Source organism: Magallana gigas, chromosome 1 (assembly GCF_963853765.1).
Source record: "Magallana gigas chromosome 1, xbMagGiga1.1, whole genome shotgun sequence".
Lineage (NCBI taxonomy): Eukaryota > Metazoa > Mollusca > Bivalvia > Ostreida > Ostreidae > Magallana > Magallana gigas.
Window position 1 is genome coordinate 10,500,348 of NC_088853.1, and position 23,676 is coordinate 10,524,023.

The window sequence follows — 23,676 nt, forward strand, 5'->3', positions numbered from 1 at the left end:
TTATTCAAAATTTCTCTCCTCACAAATCCATGCAAACAATAAGGACAATAGTGATGTGAATGGCGTGAATTCCCACCTTCTGTTCGGAAGAGAAATCGATTGAGATTTTTGATTAAGCAGTAATGGAAAATGTCTTTATTCCTTAGATAAAGCAAATCGACATGAAATTTTTTTTTTGATTTGGTAATACGCATTGGAAATATTTCCTTATCTTCATATCCAAATACATTTACGGAAATATCATTTTGATTTTCAAATTTTGTTATCTGCTGTACCCGAACTGGATATTGGATTCCACGCATGTTTACTTTATGAGTATATGCATAGTAATGACTGACTCTCGACGGGTTTCGCTTAGCAGGATAAAGTTTTGCTAAAACTGAGTACAGGAAACATTTTTGATCTGTATTTCTTATGTTTACCAACGATTTGCTGCTTCGCAGTTCGTTTGGCTCTCTTATATAAGTTCCACCCTTTAATGGCGAGTAAACAACGTAGCATAATTCCACGTAAATTACTTTGGAAAAAATCCAGTCTGAGCCTTTCATGATGAATTCTTCTTTAGATGTAAACATCTTTTGGAAAGATTCATTGATATTGTGAAAGTTAAATTCTTCTGAGGTTAAATGTCTATAAACGATAGTGCGAAAATGAGGTAAGGCCTTTTCCACCTGACCTTCCCTTTCCCTGGTAAATTCCACTCTCGTTACAAGATACCACTTTAATCCTTTTTTTGTAGGCGAGTGTGAAACAATTAATTCTTTGATTTTATCTTTAATATTAGAATAAAACACAAGAAGATCAAATTTTTCCATTTGTCGTGGTTTAATCTTGATAGAAGTTACTTGATCATTGATTGATTGCGTGATTTCATGTTCACGGTCCTCGGACTCTTCTTCCCGTAATTCCTCAGAAGTTCCAGCTTCACTTGTTTTTTCTGATGAAGATACATTCGTTGACGTACTGGTTCTCGTTGATGATGAGGAATGATGGCTACCTCCAATTTGGACATTGGATGCAGTCTCATGATAAAGACGATAGTGAGTTTTAAAATTATCCTTTCTGTTGAAATGATGATCGCAAATAGGACAAACGATTTTTTGCTGCTTTGACCTATAATGTCTGTTTAAATCTGACTTGCGTTTGTAACTTTTTTTGCAATCCGTGCAGTGGAATCTCTTATCACTTTGCTCCATGCCTATTCATTTATATTTTAACCATTTTTTTCTGTATGTTTTTCTTCTGCTTGCAGATACCTTCCGACGATTGACGATGCTTGTCGGCGTGCTACGTACTGCTAATTTTATGACGCTGTCATCGGATTTATCTCTGTATGCTTCAGTAGTTTGTAACGCTTCACTTTGATTAACTCCTGCTTTCCGATTAAGAGTGTCATGGTGTACCGACTCTAAAACTTCCTCTGTGTCAGCATTTTGCAAGTTATTATACGCTCTTTTATTGAAATTTTGGTCAACACTTTTATCTCCACATTCCGTATCAGGTTGTGACTTTTCTTTGTTGTATAAATCTGTTTCTAAGTTAATGTTGTTCGGGTCACTGATGCTTTTCTTCTCTTCAAAATCTCCATCTATTTTAGAAGGGTTTGTCTTGCACCGATTATTCATGATCATGCGATCCTCCAGTAATTTCTGATATTTTTCTTTCGGAACTAGAACGACCTCTTTTGCCATTGTTTAATAGATACCTATTCACTGCTGATATTAAAGTTGGTATAAGAGCTTGAATACGTATCAAGATCTGTTTTTTAACACGTTTGGCTTTTTTTCTTTCTATTAATTTTCGTAACAGTAGTTTGTGTTTTTTCAGTTTTTCTTCCTCGTCTTTAGTTAGAGAACAAACACCCTGAAGAATGTTGTATACGACTTCTATCAAAATGTCAAATTGTCCGTTGTCAATGGTGTGAAGTAATTGTAGTCGCTGACTCCTATGTGTTGATGCTAGCAATCTTAGAAAATCCAAATGGTCTTTCAGAAATGAGGACATAATTCTACATTGGTAAGTATAATATTGTTACCTGTTCTGGAAAAATGTTAGAAGACAGTCGGTATCTCTCTGATGTGCCAGGATAGAGTGTCACACATAAGTAAGAATATGGAAGTTCGGTCGCCTTCTTATAAGCATCCATGAAATACTTTGATTGGTTAGGAAAAATCTGACTACCTAAAGTTCTGACTTGTCGCTCATCACGTGGATTCTTAAATAGTATTATATAATGCGCATTTAAAGATATGGTTCTCATATACTTTCCGGGAGGAAAAATATTTTGCAGTAGGAATATCACAGTTATACCCATGTGATGTTAATAAGTTGTAAACAAGTTCATTAACTCTACATTATTTGTTCCTTGACCCATGACATCGTCCAATACCAGTAATATGCTTCCATGTTCATTGGAAAATCTTTCTAAAATATTTTTATCTGGAATTCCCTGGTGAAAGGTAATGGAATTAACTACTGTCTCCATTTGCTCAAATAATGGCTGCCAAATTCCGAAAACATATAGTATATGCTTAATATCCGATTCAAATAGTTCCAGGTGTTTCAGCAGAGAAAATACAAATGTGGATTTTCCTGCATGCGATTGCCCTGTCACAATTATGTTGCTGTTAGCTTTAAATTTAGTCACGATTTCATGTTCATTATCAGCCATCCTTCAAAGAAATCCAGTAATGAAATGAATACGAAGAAGGAAAATGCTCTGTATTTATTTATTAAAAAGTGTGTATATGTATATATCATACATGATTTGTTAAGCATAATGAAAATGTGCGAGTAATAAATTTAAGTACAAATGCATCATTGATTTCACAAACAGGTGATAAGAAATTCAAAAACTCTTGAAATGAAACATCTCGAACTCTAAGGAAAAGATACAAAATAGAATAATGTCCACATACTAAAGAATTGGAACATTGAATGTCGATATGATTAACGTATATTTTGTCATTTACTAGTATTTTATGAAATTCAATAAGACTTTTATCACTCAGGTTTCCTAGACTGTCAAATATTTCCACATTATTCCCATCATTGTAAACAGCTAACCAATGTTCTCCCTCATGACCGGATGGCTTTGTATTTACTATTAATCCTCTTTGTGCTTCTAACTTCTGTATTTTATCTGCTGAATAAACACCAATTATCGTGTCTTTCATCAGTGGATCACATGCTATCATACATTTTAGTTGCACACTGCTGAGAGCCGACATCACTTCACGAGGTTATTATATCTCTGGCTTGGTTAATTTCGAAAAGAGCGGTGTATTGCCCCCACACAATAGCCGTTACTGTCTCTGGTAGAGCTACTCCAAACTGTGCTTCTAGACGTACATTACCCTGTTTAAGTAATGTTAAATACTCTCCTTGTTCGAACGTAGGCTCTAAATCAAAACAGAATATTACATTACCACCCTCTGCAAATTGTTTTCTATTTATAGCATTTCCTCCATCAAAGAGCCATTTTCCCGCATTGTCAAATAAATTCACGAAGGCTGAGACTATGCTATCTCCATTGACGCTGTCAAATGTAAGCTTTATGGGTGTATTACCTACTGGAATTCCATCGCTATACAAAGCGATTTGGTTTATGTTGTAGTGTTGAAAATTGAATGGATTTTTTGTAAAATCTCCTGCCACTGCTTGTGAGGATACAAAAGCAACATAGAGTCTGTCTGGTCTGGTACCTGAAAACATATTTTCGATGGAGATGTTCAGCAGCCCCTTCGCAAGACTATACATTTTCACTGTGCTTTTTTTGAATGGATATTTGGCTGTGGTGGTTTCCAACATCTTGGCATGACTAAGTATCACAGCTGGATTAATTTTGCATTTACAAACTCGTAAAATAACTTCCACTAACTTAATAATGTAATTTTTCCCGTCAGCGCTATTCGAAAGAAGACAAAATTCAGGTCTCGTGCGGTAGAATTTGAGGGAGATACCAACTTGATTTAAAATATATCTATCCATCTGAAATAGTTCATGCATGATTGGTCCTTCCAGGTCGAGGGTCTTGCTTCCCTTGATAAGCAGGGCTCGTTTTAACAATCCTCCATTTTTTCCTGATTTGGCATTGACGTCATCAAATTCACCCGAGTTATCACTCTCCCATAATTGTGAAGTCAGCTGAGAAGATTTTGCATCACCCCCATAATTTATGAGAGTATTCGGCATACTAAGGTATGGATAATGCGCTCCTGAGCTATTGATTGGCTTGTTCTGCATCGATACATCCACCTGACTGAAAAGTGATGATAAAAGCAAGTTCACTGGGCCAATTACGTCACCATCTTCAAGCACTGTGTCTCCATTCATGACTTTTAGCTTAACATAAAGTCTACTTCTTTTAAGATCGATGTAGTCCATTCCATTTTGTGCGGATAGTTGAAATTCTATTGGTGAACTATCTGAGATTTGTGATATCGGGCGAACATCTTGGAAGTAAATGTTTTCTACTGCAGTCTGGGTGGGTGGTAAATCAAATAAAGAAAGCTGACTAGGCATAGCTTCTTTAAAACTTTCACTGGATAAAATCGACATGTTTCAATATAATCCAAAAACGTCTGATTTTAGTTTTACAATCTTATTTCTTTTGGTTGTAGGTCCGCTCTCTTTCTTGCTCGACTTCTGACTGGTACGCTTCATGACTCGCTTCCCCTTTTCAATAGTTTTCTCCCTCTTAATTTCACTTTTTGCCTGCTCCACCACCTGCTCAGCTGGTGAGGTAACATTTATTTTTTGCTTTACATCTCGATCAGTAGCCCCTCTTGTGTCGTTGTCTATGGATATCATATATGGTGAGGTTTTGTTTCGTAATCCACCACCTCGTTGATATCCTTTCATCGTATGATTGGTATAAGGATTTACATCACCATTACCTACCCGCATGTAAAACATTGTCCATTTTTTAGTGTCGGGTACATACAGAGTTTTATTGACATCCATTCTTAAAATGGATATCGTATTAAATGAAGTGTAATCCAAACGTCTGAATTAATGAATGTGGCGGGTAAATGACTGTCATCCCTTAAATACAAATGTAGGTCAGAAAGGTGAGTGACCCTAAGGGGAATGTAGTACGCAGGATAAAATTTGTCATTCCAACCGTAAGATGGATCCGCTTGGATGATTCGAAGCAGAGGTTGTTGATGGCCATTGACGCTTGAAAAATCACACACATTTGAATAAACAAATAATGATTTATGCTGAAATGTCGTTATGGGTTTTGAAGTTAATGCGTCAATGACTGTCTTTTTCGTTGAAGACAGAGTAAAAAACTCGGTTATACCAATTTTCCAAAAGCCTTGTAGATCCAGAGCGTTGTCAAGGTGAATTTTAAAATCGTATGGTTTATTTTCAGGATAATAGTCCCTGCATTCGTCAGACTTGACAAATATATACTTTTCCATTACTTTGAACTTAGATTGACGATGTCAGATTACTTAACCCACTGGTTAAACTTCTCTGGCCAAGATTCAAATTTAATGAACAATTCTTTCTGTCCTTTCCGTACACGCTTCTTGATTACTTTCTCAATAAGCCATAAGGAATCTTCGCTTTTGTCAACTTTTTGTAGATCGTTTTCGTAAAAGTCTCCTTCAATTAATTCCTCGTTAAAATCTCTGACTTTGTACATTGGTATTCCTTGTAGATGAAATCTTTTGGATACTTTGAAAATTTCTCCCGTAAATTGTTGATTATATCCCCGTCGAAAGATATGTTTTAAATGTGAAAGTCTGACTAAATCGTTAATTTTATATCGATATCGAACGGTTCTTTGTTTTTTTTTCTTTGTGTTCTGTTTTCCACTTCTTTTAATTTTTTTTAAGTAAAGTCTGGCCCACACATCAGCCTCGTTTTCCTTTGTAACTTCATTTGGTGATAAACCGTGAAGACTTCTATGTGGTGTTGAATTATAATTTTCTACTACATCTGATAAGACATCTACATATCTATGCGTTCTTTCTTTTTGAAAGTATCGATACAGTCTACCGCGAATTGTACGTATAACTCTTTCTGCAATAGATGCCTTTGAATTTTGATTGGCAAAGAAAATTCTGACTCCTTCATTTTTTAAATAGTTTAGTAGTTGTCGATTCTTAAATTCCCCTCCACGATCACTTCGTAATGTCTGACATTTCACACCAGATTCAAAGACCTGCTTAATAGCATTTAAAACATCTCGAGCAGATTTTTGTTTAAGAACTACAATTCGTAAATATTTAGAAAGTGTGTCTATCAATATTAGAAGAAATCTGATACCGTCATTTTCTTTTGATAGGTTTTGAACGTCCATAAGATCCATACTCCACTGAGCATTGATGCCACTGACACGAATATTAGGAATCTTCAAAGGTCGACGGATCTGTCGCTGTAATGTATACGCATCCTGTTTTCTCAGCCATTTTGAAATAAAATGTTTACTGAATTTAAAGTCTTTGTTTGATTTTAGTGCTTGATAAAGTTTTTCAGGCGTTGTAAATGCCGCAGGATTACGGATGGTATAATAATAAGTTTCAAGATACTGCGTCTTTTCCTTTTCACTCATAATGTGTCAATAATTGCATGATATAGCATCCCTTTCCATTTCTGAATATAGTTTATCCCTCCAAATATCAGTTAGGCAATACATTTTCATGATATCAGCCAAATCTTGTATCTCTGCACGATCACAGTCATGATCTCTCAGCATAGTATGAAAAATATCTTGAATGTTCAGTTTCATATAGGCAAGCTCAAAACTCGTAATTAGTTTAATGTGTGTCGAATCCATCAGACATGGATGTTCCGTTTGAGACGGATGATCTATTTCACAACCATTACATCTTTCCTTAGATATACTATATATATCATCCCAAATAGCGTTGACACAAAGAGAAAAAAACAAATCGTAATATTCATGCTCTACTTCCATCGTTGAAACAGTTTATTCTGTCAGATGTGTAATACGATGTGTTATATACTTGTTTCACATTGTATTGATATTCCAGATGAGTGATTCTTTTTATTATAATCATCGAAAGCAAATGGAATTTCTTCACATGGATTTCTTCAACAGTGAAGAATCGATATGATCCACTGAGTTCTTTAAATACTGCCACTGCATTTTGTTAAGTTGAATTCCATCACCAGTCCATTTTTCATCTCTGAATAGTCGAATATCTAATGTAATGCTACCCTCCAACTGACATATTCTTACGTAAATCTCATCACCGAGTGGATAGCTATCTACATATGGACATCTTGGGGGAGATGCTGTAGAATTCCAACACTTCCACTGAATACAATCGCTTATATTCAACTGCTCTTCAGTTTGGTTTTCTTTCAGAAGTATTGTGTTTACACATAAACGTATTATAACAACGGTTGAAATTATATAGAGTAAAACAAATTTAAGTTTTTGTTTCTGAAATGTTTTTTTGAATTCATCATCACAATTTGCTTCCAATAAATTAGAAACGACGCTGACAGTTTCAATTTTTATAGAAGAGAGTACTCCCCGTGGTATCTAAAGGTGAAATGATCAAATAAAATGATTTTTTGCTCTATTTATATAGTGATGATTTGGGGGGGGGGGAAATATTATAAATAAAAAAATTGATATTAAAAGCAAATAAACGTGTGACTTAATCTAAATACATGTATTTGATAGACGTTAACAAATAGAATGGGTGTAACTTAAGATTTAGCTCGCAGTTCATTGTATATCACATGTCTGTGAACCTTCTGACCTTCTTACATGTATATAGTTACTTTGATGATTAAGGCTTCAATTGACTGTATGTGATTATTTCGGTGAACCAATCATCGACTTAATTTACATATTTGGTAGAGATTATGTTGTATTGTGGGTGGGATTAGCCTTCCATCATTTGACAATTATGTAGAGCCTTCCGTCTGCGCCCTTTGATTTAATTTACATATTTGAGAGCCTTCCAGCCTTTGACATAATTTACATATTTGCTTGCTATTATAAAGTACTGTACTATATAATACTACAGTGGAAGGAGTTGATGTGTCGAAGGCTCTACAGTGGGTGGAGTTGATGTGTGCTGTCTTTCAAACATATAAATTCTTTTGACTCATAATTTTACATATATAGTAGATATTATATAGTACATTGGGTGGAGTTGCAATTATGCAGAGCTTCGAGCCTTTTGACATAATTTTACATTATTATGCAGAGCCTGCAGAGCCTTCGACACATCAACTCCACCCACTGTAGTATTATATAGTATATAGTACTAATGTAAATCAAAAGGCTCGAAGGCTCTGCATAATTATTATTATGCAGAGCCTTCGACACATCAACTCCACCCACTGTAGTATTATATAGTACAGTGGGTGGAGTTGATGTGTATTATATAGTACAGTGGGTGGAGTTGATGTGTGCTAGTATCACCACCCCCCTACTACTGCCTGGGAAGACATCCCGCTTCAATTTATTCAGAGGCTTTACCAGTCGATTCCAAGAAGAATTCAAGCAGTAATCAAGTCTAAAGGCTGTCTTACGAAATATTAAGGGTGGTGCAAATTTAATTAAGTTAAAAAGTTGATGAAACTAAGGCGACCTAGATTTGTTTACATCGCCGCCATTTTGTTTTTTTTTACGAATACTTATGACCCGAGACTGTAGCTCACTGGAAATCCTCAGAATACAGAAACTTTTTGCTGTATTGGGGCATTCCAATTCTTGAGGGAATACTTTCTAGACATTACTTTGTCCATTTTTGTTTATTGGCTAGATCAATATTTATTCTTTCAAAAGTGGGAATTAGCAATCAAGAGTTAGAATCAGTTGAACAAGCACTGCTCCTTTTTGTAGAGCAGTATCAACACTTGTATGGAGAACAATATCTAACTTTAAACCAGCATCAGTTAGTTCATCTTGTTGATTGTGTACGAGACACAGGGCCACTGTTTGTAAATAATTGTTTTATATTTGAAGATCTCAATGGTTTTATTATCAAACATATTCATGGTACGCAAGGGGTTGATACACAACTGTTTAATATTATAAATATGTTAAGGGTACCTCCAATTAGGTACAATATTTTTTTGAAAGAAAGTGCAGATGAATAAGTTGTCTCATTGTACAATGAATTAACTGACAGTGTCACAGGACGGCACAGGTATGAGCATGATATAGAGGATGGGATAATGCCAATTGGGAGTGCATATGTGAAAGTGCTGACTCCAACAGAGCAAACCATTGCATGCAAATTTGGAAATACAGAAAAGGAAGTAAATGTTTTTAATATAATTGATATGTATAGAAAAGGTGTTTATGTATTATAGCAAAAAATATGAAAGATTACAAAAAAGGCAGCAAAATGTTATAACTTGTTCTTTAGGAGGAGAAATTGAATTTTGTTCAGTGATATCATTCTACCAATGCTTTAGAAGAAATAAGGAACCTATTAACTTAGCTTTAGTGAATTACTTTAAGAAGATACAGTCTGTTGGGTGTGTGTGGCAAGTAGAATGCCAAGATCAACTGGACATGATTCCCATATCATGTATTATGAATGTAAATAATATTATAAATGTCTAAACCGAGATGACAGAGATTAATATAACATATGTACTGTACTATAGATAAAGAATTGTACAGTAATGACCAGAAATGTTGAATAAATTTTTACAATCATGTATTTATTTTATCATTTGTTCTGAAGAGTATATAGAATCATTGTTGTATAAAGAAATGATAGCTGAAAACCAAAAGTTTAGGTGTGCAGTATATACAGCTAACCATTTTTTCTATTAAAAATGTTTCGGAAAAGAAATGGGAGGGAAATGGCAAACCTGAACTAAGAGGATGATCAAAATAGCATATTCTCCCCATTTGCTCAAGTGAATGGAAAATAAATGGTGTGAATTTACCATTTAAAAATAATTTCTGGGGAAAAATGGTTTCTACATGGTTGTGAGGAAATGGTTTTAGAGAATCATAATCTAGAGAAATGTTTTAAAAATGTTTTAAAAATGAAAAATGGACAGAAAATGCTGTCTGAATGGAAATAAAATAGAAAAATGCCATTTTCTTTTGCTATGGGTGTATGTATACACGTGAACCCATCCAATCGAAGAGCTGGGTAAAACTGTAGTACCCGCTAATGAGACCTGCAGACCTGTACTTCAGACAAAGATCAGTTATTTGTAACATGCATGCATTTTTATGACCACTTCTTCAAATCCACTTTCACTATTTTATTAGGTAAAGAACAGCTTTAAGGTGGTGCAGGACATTAAATTTTTTAAATGTATTACCGGAGCTTGCATGTGGCCTTCATTTTTAATTAAACTGGTACAAAACAGTGTTATTTAGGGGCAAACGCTTGGTGCGGGCATTACTGTCTAATGACAGCATCTAGTTGTATTTTTATAGTGAAGAGAACGAATTCTTCATATTATTTGCATGTGGTGTAGATTTTTTCCTCCTATTGCATTTATATTGTTCTTTGTAGAAATTGCAGTGGAGAACATCCATGATCGAGAAGAAAAACTGGCTGGGATGAAAAGAAAAAGAGGTGTGTCCGTGATGCCATGGACATTACGTACATGTCCTCGGAAGAAAATGGGAAATAGTGATGAGGACTCTTTCTTTACTGTCAAAGCTCTGCCATGGAGATCTGAGGAGTTCAGCGGGATCATTGCAGAGCTGGACTCCAAGTTCGAGAAGACTCAGTCAAGTCGCTCTCGAAGACAGAAAATAAAAAGAGTCAAGGGCAATAACCCCTCTGAAAGACCAAAACCCACTCTCAAAGATGGGCAGGAGTGGGTGTTTGTATAAATGCTCCTACAGTAGAACAAGGTTATAGCAGATACTCCAGTCAAAAATTTGTAAATAAAGTCATGCCAGTTTTACTTTTATTCCTCTTATCTTTAACTGTAAATTCCATTATAAATTTATAAGATATAAACTATTACAGTAACAATGAATGGTCTTTATTTAAACCAAAAAAACTCACAGATAATTATAATACTACTTCCCCAAAAAAATTAACTGTACCATAATGTGAAAAAAAAGTTATTTTAAATTAATGCACTTTTTAAAATAGCTAAATTAATTTGGGTGGCTACTCTACAAATCTAATTTTAATGTTAATTATTATTCATCTGCGTTTCATTTTTTAATGCTATAATCTTCCATTTTCAAAAGACATCTGCAGTCACTGAGACTGCTTCTTCAAAACGAAAGATTGTGAATCTGGAAGACAACTCTGGTGAAATTGAAATTAAGCTCTGGGGAAATAAAATCGATTTGATTAAAGAACAAGGAGCAACTGTAACCTTGAAAGGATTGGGTGCCGATATCTACAACAATAGATATTCTTTAAACTCAACACCATCAACCACAATCGAGGTAAAATTACATAATTAATTATACTCCATTTTTAAAAAAAAAACAATATATATTGCTTTGCTGAGCCCATCTGCCTACATGTCAAAAGATTACAAAAACCATCAGATTCATGTTGAAAGATAAATTTTTTTTTATCAAACTACGAATATGAAATTAAACAAGAAGATAAAAAAAACAATACAAAATATAATGAAACAAAAATGATATTCTCAATTTTTACTATTAAAAATAAATTAATTTCACAAATTCCACCAATTAGCAAAACCTCCAAAGACATTATATTCTATAATTATTATTAGTTTCAAAAATGAAATATCTAAAATGTCCATTTACTCCATTAACCTGATGTCACCATTAATGATTTCACAATAATATTTTCTAAGCTTTGCATACTAATACTGCAATATTTTCTAATAATAATTATCATATTCAAAATTAATATTACACCTTTCAAAAATGGATTTTAAAATATTAAATTCAGACCAAGGCATGGTCATCACCAGCTTCAATTGTTGACACTCCCTATCCCACTCCCCCTTGCTTACGTATACATAAACAGAATTGCATATTAGTTTTAATTGCAATTTCATTCTTAAATTATACATGGAACATAAAACTACAATACTGCAGAAAAGCCACAGTGAATGTGTTGAAATCATAAGTTAGATATGCCCAAAATAACACACAACAAATGTGCTATTGTTCAGAGGCTGCCAAAGTTGTTCTCATCCAGGTGTCATCAATTAAGCGTAATTTACAACTAATTAACCCAATTCCTGTAAAAACATCAATCCAAGTATATTAATCATATTCATTTTCAAACATTATTAATTTTAATCAAAAATATGTATTCAAAACATCTTTATCCAATCATTATAAAAATCTATTGCTGCCATTTTTAAGAACTAACAGGTGTATTATCACATGATATCTGTCAACCACTGCATACTGAAAACCATCTTTTTTTAGCATGCAAGATATTTTCGCAAGATTAGCAACCTCTCGTCATTCCAAATATATCTCGCTGCAAGATTTGTCAAGAAAGGTGAATAATATATTTATGTATTATAATATATTTATAGAGGACTCTTCAAACAATGCAAAGAAGAGGAAATCTTGCCAGGATAATAAAATACTAGTAACAGATGTGATCACAAACAACTTTCAAAATGAAAATCTCTTTCAACAACTTTTGGACAAAATCTCCCTGAGTATAGAAAACGCATGCGTAAACAGTTTGCAATGTTCTAGATTTATCTGATCTTTGTTGTCAGCGCTGAATCAATGCTGATTACTAAGACACAAACCCTAATGTGTGTCCCTACACTGGCTGCAAATAAATCTTCATTATAAAATCCTTTTATTGTCTAATTTTCATCATTTGTACGTTGATGATTTTATTGTGTTGGAAACGATTATCCTGCACAACTATTACAAAATGCCTTTTACATTTCAAACTTTTTCAACGCTCAAATTTGTGCACGCAGACTAATACAATTTTTTTTAAATTAATTTCAGATACCAACATTACAGGCGTTATTTAACATGAAGAGTGATGGTCTATTCGTTCCACAGAAAAGTGTGAAGATCTGTGCCATTTGACGACAAAAGGAATATGCAATTGCAGATGGATAAAAAAAAGAAATATTTGATTCTAGGAATAACAGACACAACCATGGCTGCTAAATGAACCGTCTATGACTTAACACATTTTTATGAGCCCTTTAAATCAATTGCTACCACGCAGGGTGACGGTGACAAACATAATTTGCAGTGACAGAAAAGGAAAACAGGAACATTTTTATCATGTGTTTTTTCCTCGTGTAATATAAATATACACACTATGCACTATTACGTTTTGTTGTTTAATATGGAACGCCGGGACTGTCTTATATGAGGATTTAACATTATACGCAGTGTTCTCCTCATTATATTTGGTACTATTTTCATTATATAAAGTCTTTTTTACATTATATCGTGTGCATTTTGCATTATATACAGTACCTCTTTCATTATATCATGTAGTTATATCACTATATTATGTACATTTCTCATTATATGAGGTGCTTCCAACATTATATGAGGTGCTTCTCACATTATATGAGGTGCTTCTAACATTACATGCGGTGAACTTAACATTATAAGATGTACTTCTCCCATTACATACAGTATATTCATTTTTATATGTGGTATTTCTGTTATTATGATGGTGATGAGCGTTAAATATTATGTCCGGTCCTGTTAGCCTTACGTGCGGTAGATTTTGCATTTCGTTGTATTGTAGACAAAGTATTATATGCTGTGCTTTCGTCTTTATGATGATGATCTTTCGGAAGTTTATTTTCGGAATCTCTCTAAAAATATTAAAACGATGGCGGGAAACGAGGACGATATGCTAAAGGAGGCATTGTTTAAAGCGAATCTACAAACTCTTCACTCAAAATTTTTGAAGGAAAACATTGACTTTGAAATTGCCCAGAATCTCTCCGATGGTCAGCTATCTAGTCTTGGTGTAGCGACCATTGGAGAGAGGCATAAATTAAGAAATGCGTTGAGAGACGTTGCAGTTGTGGCATCAAAACACCAAGGTAAGTTATAAAACACTTGTTATACGTCATTGCTGAAATTAATACAATGATTGCACCCATTGAAAAAAATATTTTACTGTAAACAGTTTCAGTTCGCATTTCCTCGAAGAAAAGCGTGTACCAATCAAATGAAGTCGTACCCAAACCGAGTCGATCATGGTAATTAAATGGTCAAAATTATATTGTATAAGTCAATGTGTTATCAGTTTCAAAGAGATATATGTTTGATAAATCATGTTACAATTTATAATTATATACAGTCCCACTGAATAATTATTGCACACATTTTACAAGTTAGCACATTATGAGGTGACCCTCTAAATTCGACAGGGTCCTTATTTTGACATTGTTCATTTTTTTGCTTACATCTTGTTTGTTGTAGAGGAAGCTGTAGCACAATTTTCATTTTAACCAAGAGACAATAGAATAAACTAAGAATCAATTAACTGTAAAATATTCTTCCTATAAGCATTTCCATTTTACAATACTCTGGCCCAAGTTTTACTTCGACCACTTTTCACTTGATATTTCGATCATCATATATACCTTTGTACTCAAACTATGTTCATCCACTTATATGAAAAATGTCCAGATTATCTGTTTTGAAACACCCCCTCTACCGTTTAAGGTTTCAATACACAACCTAAAATAGAAAGTCTACGGAGATTTAGCATTGCATCTGCCATTAATAAGCGCGGATGATAAAGCTAAAAAATTGTGCGAGGTATTCCAAGTAATTCTGAATGGAGAAAAGATGTAAACATTTCCCATATCTATTTCTGTAAGAAATTTGTTTTTGTTCCTTTAGAGTGAAAAATGAAAATGTGTCAATGAAGATAACCTTGTCCAGTTATCATCCTTGTAATCCCCTTTTTACACAATATTTTATTTTATGATATTTAGAAATTTAAAATTCAAGGTATGTAAAGTTTTCATAAGTCTTTATACTTGCACTAGTCAACTCATAATCTCATATTCAATATTTGAGTTCAAGTTCACTTTTGAGTTTCAGTATGATGGACCATTTGATAAAGTCAATTACGTATGACTCGGTTGGGGTAATACTTCACTGTAAATCTACCATTGTAGATCATTCAGGCACATGAGAAAATTTATTATTGACAATTTACAATTTTTATTTACCCATGTATTGTTAAAATATACACAAGTCCTAAGACATGAAAGTTATTATAGATGTTGTTTCAAAAAAATTCATACTCTGTATATCATAATATACATGTATATATAGATATTGTCAAAAATAAAAATTTCTGCGATGAATATACAGACGTGTTATTGGTATTGAAATTGGAGCTGTTCGCCTGTGTTTACACACTTGGCCTTGTTCAAGCCTTGGCCAAACTAACTACGATGGGGCCTCAATAAAAAAATTGTATTTTTAATACCGATACATGAATATTTTAGAAAGCTTTCTTGGCATGTCACGTCTATATCTGGGTTCACATATTTTCTTTAGAATTTTAAATGCAATTTAATTTTAGAAATTAAATTGTATTTTTAGACCCAGAGCCTGGGAGCAACATAAGAAGCATTCAGATTGAAAGGTCACGCCTCTTTACTTCTGGTAAAACTAGAACATCAGTATACTCAAAGACAAAAAACAAGAAACCAAGAACCTGGACAGCAACTTTCATTTGTCTTGCTGACCGAAACTAAATGAAAGTGCCAACATCCATGGAAAGAGAAGTTTTGTTCAAGGCTGGTTTGGGTTACAAAAAAATTCAGTTATGTGAAGAAGACAAAGAAGATGACATGATGGAAAAGCTCACTAATGAAAACAACTTCTACCAACTCAAAAATATTGGTGGATTTGAATTGTTACGATGTAAATCCAACTGCAGAGAACTCTGTGCAATTGACTGCCCATGGACTGTCAGTGACCTAAAAGCTGCTGTTGGGAGCCAAGCAAAAATTTATATTCGTCCCATTCAGAGAAGTTTGTCTTTGAAACAAACACAACCCCAAAAAGAAACGACCAGGAAGGAGAAGTGCAAGGGGTGTAAAAAAGAATATCCCATCAATGATCTGAGGAACCATGTGAAATACTGCTTCCTATCTAAAGAATTCCCCGAGTCTGATGAGGAACAATATGAACTTTCAGACCCATTTGGAGAAGAAAATATTACAAACCTATATAACATTCAGATGAATGAAAGTCTACAAACTCCACTTGATGCTGCATCTGAAATGCAGCTGTCGCAGGTTACCGAACACAGAAGTAACTGGTTACCACCAGCTGCCTCTGTTCCTGTGCAGCCATCGGACAGAAGTAACTCGATACATGTACCACCAAATGCCTCTGTTTCTGTGCAGCCATCCGACATTTATACAGAACACATGGTTCTACCAGATGCCTTTGTTCCAGTGCAGTCATCATACAGAAGTAACTGGATACATGTACCACCAGCTGCCTCTGTTCCAGTGCAGCCATCAGACAGAAGTAACTGGATACATGTACCGGTACATGTACCACCAAATGCCTCTGTTCCTGTGCAGCCATCAGACAGAAGTAACTGGATACATGTACCACCAAATGCCTCTGTTCCTGTGCAGCCATCAGACATTACAGAACACACAGTTCAACCAAATGCCTCTGTTCCTGTGCAGCAGTCAGACATTACAGAACATAGGTTACCAATGATGGAGACAACACAGTATCCCAACAACTCATTAAACAATTTTCCTGAAAGCAGACATGAAAGATTAATTGAACCTGAGCAGAGGTTGACTAGTACAGAAGATACTATTAGTTTGGCAGAATACAGAATGTCAGAGAAAGAAGATGCACCTAGTCAGGTTGAAGATAATAACTTTCAACAACTCTTAACAACAGTGTCTGATGTTGTAGGAATGGTTAAAAATTATTGTGAAGAAAAAAATATTGTGGACCCTGTCGACATCTTGAAAATTTTTCAAAAACATATTGTCACAGGGAGAAAACTAGATTTAGTGAGTGATTCAGAGACTATAGAGGGCTTGACAAATTTAATAATGGTTGATAGACATAACATTTTAAAAACAGCTGTAGATGAAATTCAATCTTTAGAAGATTTGAGACCATGTTTGGAAGTGCAGTTTTATGGAGAGGTAAAGCTTTTATGCTACCTTTGTTTAGGTGTCTTAAAGCATTTATAGACTTTCTTAGGAATGTAGAAAAAATCAGAATGTCTCACAAAGAAATTTAAATTGCAATAAGTCCATTTGTAGATTTTTTTTATGTTTAGCAATGGCATTGGATTGGTTTTGAGATTATTGCTTTAAACAAATAAATTCAGATTTAGGTGTCTTAGTAGATGGGATATCAAATATGAACACCCTATCAAATGTAAATCAGCCAAAGTAATCACCAAAGCTACAATTTTTAAAAATTAGGTCAAACACAAAGGCCAATGGGTAAAACAATTATATTAAATTAAATCATATAAAACATGGAATGGCCTAATAATAATAATTGGTAATGCATAAATGATTATCATTTAATTGATTCATATTTCATTTATTCAACAGTCTGCCGTAGATCTCGGTGGACCAAGGAAAGAGTTTTTTGCTCTTGTGCTCAGGGAAATAAAGGAGATGTACTTCAACCCTGTGAAGGAGTGGACACCTTCAAGGTATGAAGCAGTAGGAAAAATATTAGGTATAGTGTGTTATACAACCAAGATACAAGATTATATCATTGAGGAAGTTACCAAGTCTCCGTTTCCCAAAGCCCAATGGCAGGGTCATGAAGCAGTTTTAGAATTAATTCAAAATTTCAGTCATTCATAGAATAAATTATTCGAAACTGATACTTAAAAATTAAGATAAACAGCATGAAAGAAATATCACTTCAGAAATATGTGGTTTCTGTATTGTAAAAAATGAAGACAAATGCTTCATGAGCTGTGGACATGTATATTCCATGCCAAACCCTTGGAAAGAGACTTTTAAATCCTTCATAGTGAAAAGAGTTTGACAGTGTCAATTTTAACCCTGGTCTATTTGGACATTCGTATGGTATAATAGTGACATTTTTGTTCAAAACTACAATTTTTTATTGGATACCCGAGTAACTAGAGTGACCTATTGCTATTTGAAATTCAAAAAGATATTTTGAAATTATTATACCGAAGGAGAGGGGGTATACTGTTTTACCCTTGTGTGTCTGTCTGTCCGTCCGTAACAAAAATTTCTGTCGCATTTATCTCAACAACTATTTATTGCAGATGCTTGAAATTTTTACAAAGTGTTTGTTAAGGCATGCCATATCGTGGGATATATTTTTGTGACTGTGAAACTGTTATAGATTTGCGCAATCTGATAGAGACCCATTTGCAATCATTTCGAATGGACTCCCCTAAAGCCACATTTCCTCCAAAAATGCATTTTTTGTTACATATGGTAAAGCAAATGCAGAATTTTGGGCCTGGAAGGCATCAGCGTTGCATGCGATTTGAGGCTAAACATGCATTTTTAAAAAACAAAAAATGGAAGTGTTTCAAAAACTTGCCTCTTAGCATGGCAAATTTTCATCAGAAATGGTTATGTGGACAAATGATGGCTTCAGACGGCACTTTTTCTGAAACTTTTTTGTACCAAGGGGATGAAGTTGCAGAAGGTGTTTCTGTCACCCTTACTGACTTACCAGATCTTCAAAGAAATCTTGTTATTAACAAATTTCCAACAGTTACTGAAATATAAATAACTCCTCGAGTCAAAATACATGGATGCAGGTATAATGAAGGGGCAGTTTTGATATATTCTCCTAATCACCCCCACATTTTGTGCAAATAGTGAAACTATTTATAAAAGACCAAGAGAAACACTTCATTGTGCAAGATTTAAAAATTATTGATTTTTTTTAGAAAATTCCTTATGTTACCATGTAGATTTTGATCAGTCTTTTAGACTGATCACTTACTCAGATTTATTTGTAAAGTTTCCTCTTGACATTGTCCTACAAAATGGAAATGCAACAATTTTTAACAAATTTGCGCACATTTCGGTAGATATCAATTAAAACATTATAATTCAGCCCAAAACGCCGTATACAATGATTTGTTTGCTAGTAACTCATCAAATGTTTAGATTTAGTAATGTAAATGCTAAAAAATTTATCTACCGTAATTACATTATTTTGATAGATAATGGCTGTTTGGAATATCAAACGGGACAAGAAGAAACTAGTTATAGTTTCGGAGTTCTCCATTGCCATACTAAAGGAAAAAGGTATTCAAAATAAGAATTTTCAAACTCAATAAATCTACATAGATTTGTACTATTTGATTATACTGTTTAATATATACATCACATTGACGTTTTTCTTGTATCTTAGTCACAAGTAAACTGGACATCATTCCAAAGACAATTGTATAAGAAGAAGACGGCACTGAAGTGGAAGACGATGACGTTCTCGAGGAGTTAAAAGAAAAAACTTTTATGGCCCTTGCTGATGGAGAGGAAAGAACTCTACCCGACCAAATAATTATAGAAGAGATACCAACTTTGCCAACCTTACCAAGTCTGCAAGCTATCCAGGAACCAGAGTTAATAGCTGAGAATGAGAATGATAATGAGATGTCTCTACCAACAAAAGGTATATAACCGTTTTGAATACAAATGTAAAAACAATTCTATAAATAAAATTCAGGATTAAACGTATACATGTACATCATTGCATATTTATATATTTTATATAATATTGTTTCAGTTGAAACAGTTGCAAACTTGGCCTGTAGAACTGTCCTTCCTAATGGACTTCCTCCACCCGACAAGATCAGCGTTCCTGACCTTTCTCCATCGCTTAAGTTGGCTTTACAATCTGGCGAAAAAAGTGCCCATACAGTACAAAAGTACAGGGCCCATGTCAGAAAATAAAATTATTGTGTAAAATATTTTAATTGTTAGTTATTTTTTCTTCACAGGGCTGCCATGTAGAAAGAAAGATAGCAATGTGTTAAATTGTTAACACTTATTTCAGAATTAACGTGTTATCGCGTGCATTAAGTGTTTCCACGGATTTTAACGTGTTAGGTGTTAAGCATTTAAAACATTTCTACACGTTAATAGATAAACACCCGTGTTATTGTATTAACACTTTAACGCGTTTTAAAAGATTAACACTCATGTTATTGTATTAACACTTTAACGCGTGAATAAAGTGTTTCCAGAAAAGTGTTAATAATTGTGTTAAATCATTAACACTGATTTTTACAGTGTAGGTAAGCAACTCAAAGTCGAATTGCACACGTATTAAAGGAATTGGATGTATTTAATTACTGTTTATAAATTTGTTTCTTGGATTATTACCTTTATTAAAATTGTGAGCTCAACGCAAACTTATTCTTTAAAAAGGACAAAGAAATGAGGATTTGAAAATGGAATGACATGCTCGGAAAAACGTTGAGAAAATAAAAACGCTACACTTGTTTTTCATTACCTAGGTTGCACGACAATAATGCAGTATTCACTTCGTATAGTGCTTGAATGATTTAGACATTGGTTTGAAATAGAATTCAGCTTAACTGTTGACCAATTTAATCTCAAGTTCAATGACTTGTTTATATAAACTGCGGAATAGTTAATATTGTGACTAAATAACTCGAATATACATCGTATTACTTAACAACGCTATGGTCAAACAACATTAGTTAACTCGTACCATGAAGATGCACACTATTACGCTAAAAGGCATACAGTTTATAACTAGTTAATCCTTTGATTTGATTTACAATCAAATGAAAATTATCTGTCTTTGCTGGATTATATCGCTGACGGACCTTTACATATTAAAAGGCATCGCCCACTATGACTGCCCTTGTATCTGTAAAATAACTCATTCTGTGTCTGCATGTCCGATCAACAACTTGCGCTTGAAAAACACAACTTGTAAAAACTATATGCCTGGGATTAAATAAAAGGTTTCTTAGTTGATGCGACTTAGACAGCTTGAGCCAATGTTCCAGTGTAACGTAATGTGACAAAAGTCTGCCAAGTTCTTGTCCCTACCACGGATATAAAACAATTATTAGAACAGATTGCATGAATTGCCTTGACTCTTTGTTGGGTTAGACATTCTTAATGATAAGAATCTCCACAGTACCTTTAGGACGACTAAAAAGTCTGCAATAAAATTTTGTTTAGTTAATTGAACATGGTATAAACGAACAAACTATGCATGAGTTAACAAAAAAATCTAGCCAGTTTAAATTAGTAATTCGTACCATAGATTTCGGAACAACCCTCTTATTGTGCGATATACTAAATTGAAAATCCAGGTACCTACTTAAAATAGGATTGCTTGCTGCAATATAGAGAAATGCTTTGTTAAACACGTATGGGATTTTGATGTCTACATAATGTGCTGAACTTCAGTGGCGTAGCTTGGATTTTCTAACGGTGTATTTTAAATCGACAGGAAGTGTAGGGCGAATTAAGCTTACACTTAGGCCAATTACTCTAACTTTCTCAATCTTTCAAGGTCAATTTAGGAACAACTATATTTCCGGCTATAAAAAAAAGGGGGGGGGGGGGGCTAAACCCTCTATGATGCTATGTGCCCAATGGTTAGGTCTACATTTGCAAAAAAAGTTCCCCGGTTCCGACGCCTATGGAGTGCACAACAAGCTAATGACTAATTAACGTAAAGCAGAATACCATCATAAAATTATATTTCATATATTTACGGCTATCTGGTAACATACGTCCCACTAACAAAAGAAATGTCCCCAAGGGAGATTTCTTTCGCCAGGTGCCCGGTGTGAGAAATCTTCTAGGTCAGATGAACTTCCTGGTGACACACTGGTCAGAACATCTATGTTAAGAGGTCGAAGGAAGTGACCAATTTCCTATTCCAGCTTAGGACACAATAATAGTCTGTCATTGGTAAGGTACCAGTCATTTCGCAGATTGTGTTCAACGGTATGTCTTTATCGTCAGAGGTCATTGGAATTGGGGCTTGAGGAATTTCTACTCGAATGTGTGAAATTTCGTGAGTTTAAGGCGGCGTTTTCTTTCGAAGACCGTGCTGTAGCATTCCTAAATTGGGGTGTAATGATTCAGAATACTCTTTTATTTCTTGTTAAGGTAACGTTTAGTGTTTTGATTATTCTTTTTCTGGTTTCGCTTTAGGTTTAGGTTTTTCTGACAATTTCTTTGATTGCGAGAAAGAGGTAAGAGAACGTGGTCGTGGTTCAGACATCTGAAAAAAGGTAAATATTTTAATATTTAGAATAAACTATTACGCTAATTATCCCAACCTAAATGACTCACCGTTCGCATCATGAAGTACATCCCCGCTTAACGGCCTAACTTTCATCACCACCCCTTCCTTACCCAATTTGAAGGTTTGGGGAACTACGTCGGTATCTAACACGTATCTTAAATATTCGGCCTCATCGTGGCCAATTCTAGCCAGAAGTCGGCAAATCTCCATGTATTTATTTTCGATCTTGCCCATCGTAGTCAAATTCGCGACAAAACTCGGGCTAAGCGTTTCGAAAGCACCTAACTTTCTAACGAAAGTATCCGCGTAACTATTAACCCTCTTCAACTCGCTAATCACTGCACGCTTCGGCTCTATGGCTGCGTTTGCAAAGCGATGGTACTTCTTTATTTTGTATAAAACGGGTGGGGGTAGGTCTGGATATATATCCTCGCCACTGAATGGTTCTCTATGTGATATTGGGCCTTCTGCCATCTCTCTATTTTGCTGTGTTCATGGAAACCTCCGTGTGTTCCAGCAATCTGCACACAAATGTCCTAACCTACCACAATTCCAACACTCAATTGGTGGGCGGGGGCTTTGGTCAACATAATGTACAGAAAGGGTATTATGGAGTCGTTTATTTAATTGAGGTCGGGGCCTAACCTGGGGTTTATCTAGTGGACAGAATCTGACCATATGACCCATTTTCTTACACTTAAAACACCCTTTGTTCCTCGTGTGGTCAACCTCCATGGGTTTTTCCTGTCTATTGTCTGTCGGGGAAAAGTTAACCAATCTTTCATTTAGTAAAGGCGTGACACTGTCAAACCTCGAAACAGTCAGTATGTTGTTACACTTGACCCTCTTATAGCTACCTGAATTGCTGACTCCAAGTCTTTGAGGTTTTCTCTAAGGATTTTTAGGTATAACGCGGTCGGTCTACCAGATTACTTAGAACGTGTACTTAAAAAAGAATATCAAATTACGTAGAATTCAAAGGTTAAACAATCTTGAAGGTTAATATATATATGTATATCACACTATGGTTTTCTCCGTTGTGATGTTTGCTGAATTGCTCGTCTGATTTGTGGCTATGTGAGATCACGTTCACAATAACTAAAGAATCAAAATTTAAATTCGTAAAAGTTGAACAATAAACCTTTATTATGATGAGCCGCAAGCTGAAAAGTGATTACAAATCACACTATAAAAATATATAGTTGTAAAATTTAAGCGGTTAGAATTATAATCGAAAACACACATGGTGACGTAAAAAAACACATGAAAACACGAGTGAAAAAAACTGTACAGTACACATGGAAAGAAATCAAAACAAGATCAAGCCCGAGGCTTTCCTATTAAATGGTTCCTATATAATAAAATGGATCAAAAATGAATTATCGAACTGATAAAATAGTTATCTACGACATGAACATGTTTTAGAATGTAGCGGATAAAAATATATACTTTCACTCTGCATACGTTAACTTGTT

General features: G+C 34.5%; 1 protein-coding gene across 2 annotated transcripts; it reads left to right on the forward strand.

Moving 5' to 3' along the window:
* Positions 1 to 13,264: 13,264 nt before the first annotated feature.
* LOC105329498 (uncharacterized) lies at positions 13,265 to 19,811 on the forward strand. 2 transcript variants are annotated; one of them, XR_010713288.1, is made up of 5 exons: positions 13,265 to 13,977; positions 15,500 to 17,085; positions 17,506 to 19,206; positions 19,313 to 19,573; positions 19,688 to 19,811. XR_010713288.1 is itself a non-coding variant. In XM_034463463.2 (3 exons), exons 2-3 carry the CDS (start codon positions 15,655 to 15,657, stop codon positions 17,764 to 17,766), a joined length of 1,692 nt encoding a protein of 563 aa, XP_034319354.2. In that variant the 5' UTR covers positions 13,265 to 13,977; positions 15,500 to 15,654; the 3' UTR covers positions 17,767 to 19,301. The 2 variants fall into 2 exon arrangements, 1 of the variants encoding a protein (XP_034319354.2); XM_034463463.2 differs by lacking the exons at positions 19,313 to 19,573; positions 19,688 to 19,811 and having other exon boundaries at positions 17,506 to 19,301.
* The last annotated feature ends 3,865 nt before the right edge of the window (positions 19,812 to 23,676 follow it).

What these genes read in the sequence shown, in the direction of transcription:
- LOC105329498 (XM_034463463.2), top strand. Translation starts at nt 15,655, where the DNA reads ATGAAAGTGCCAACATCCATGGAAAGAGAAGTTTTGTTCAAGGCTGGT. An exon ending in AAGTGCAGTTTTATGGAGAG is followed by an intron (nt 17,086 to 17,505) that starts GTAAAGCTTTTA and finishes TTTATTCAACAG; the next exon opens with TCTGCCGTAGATCTCGGTGG.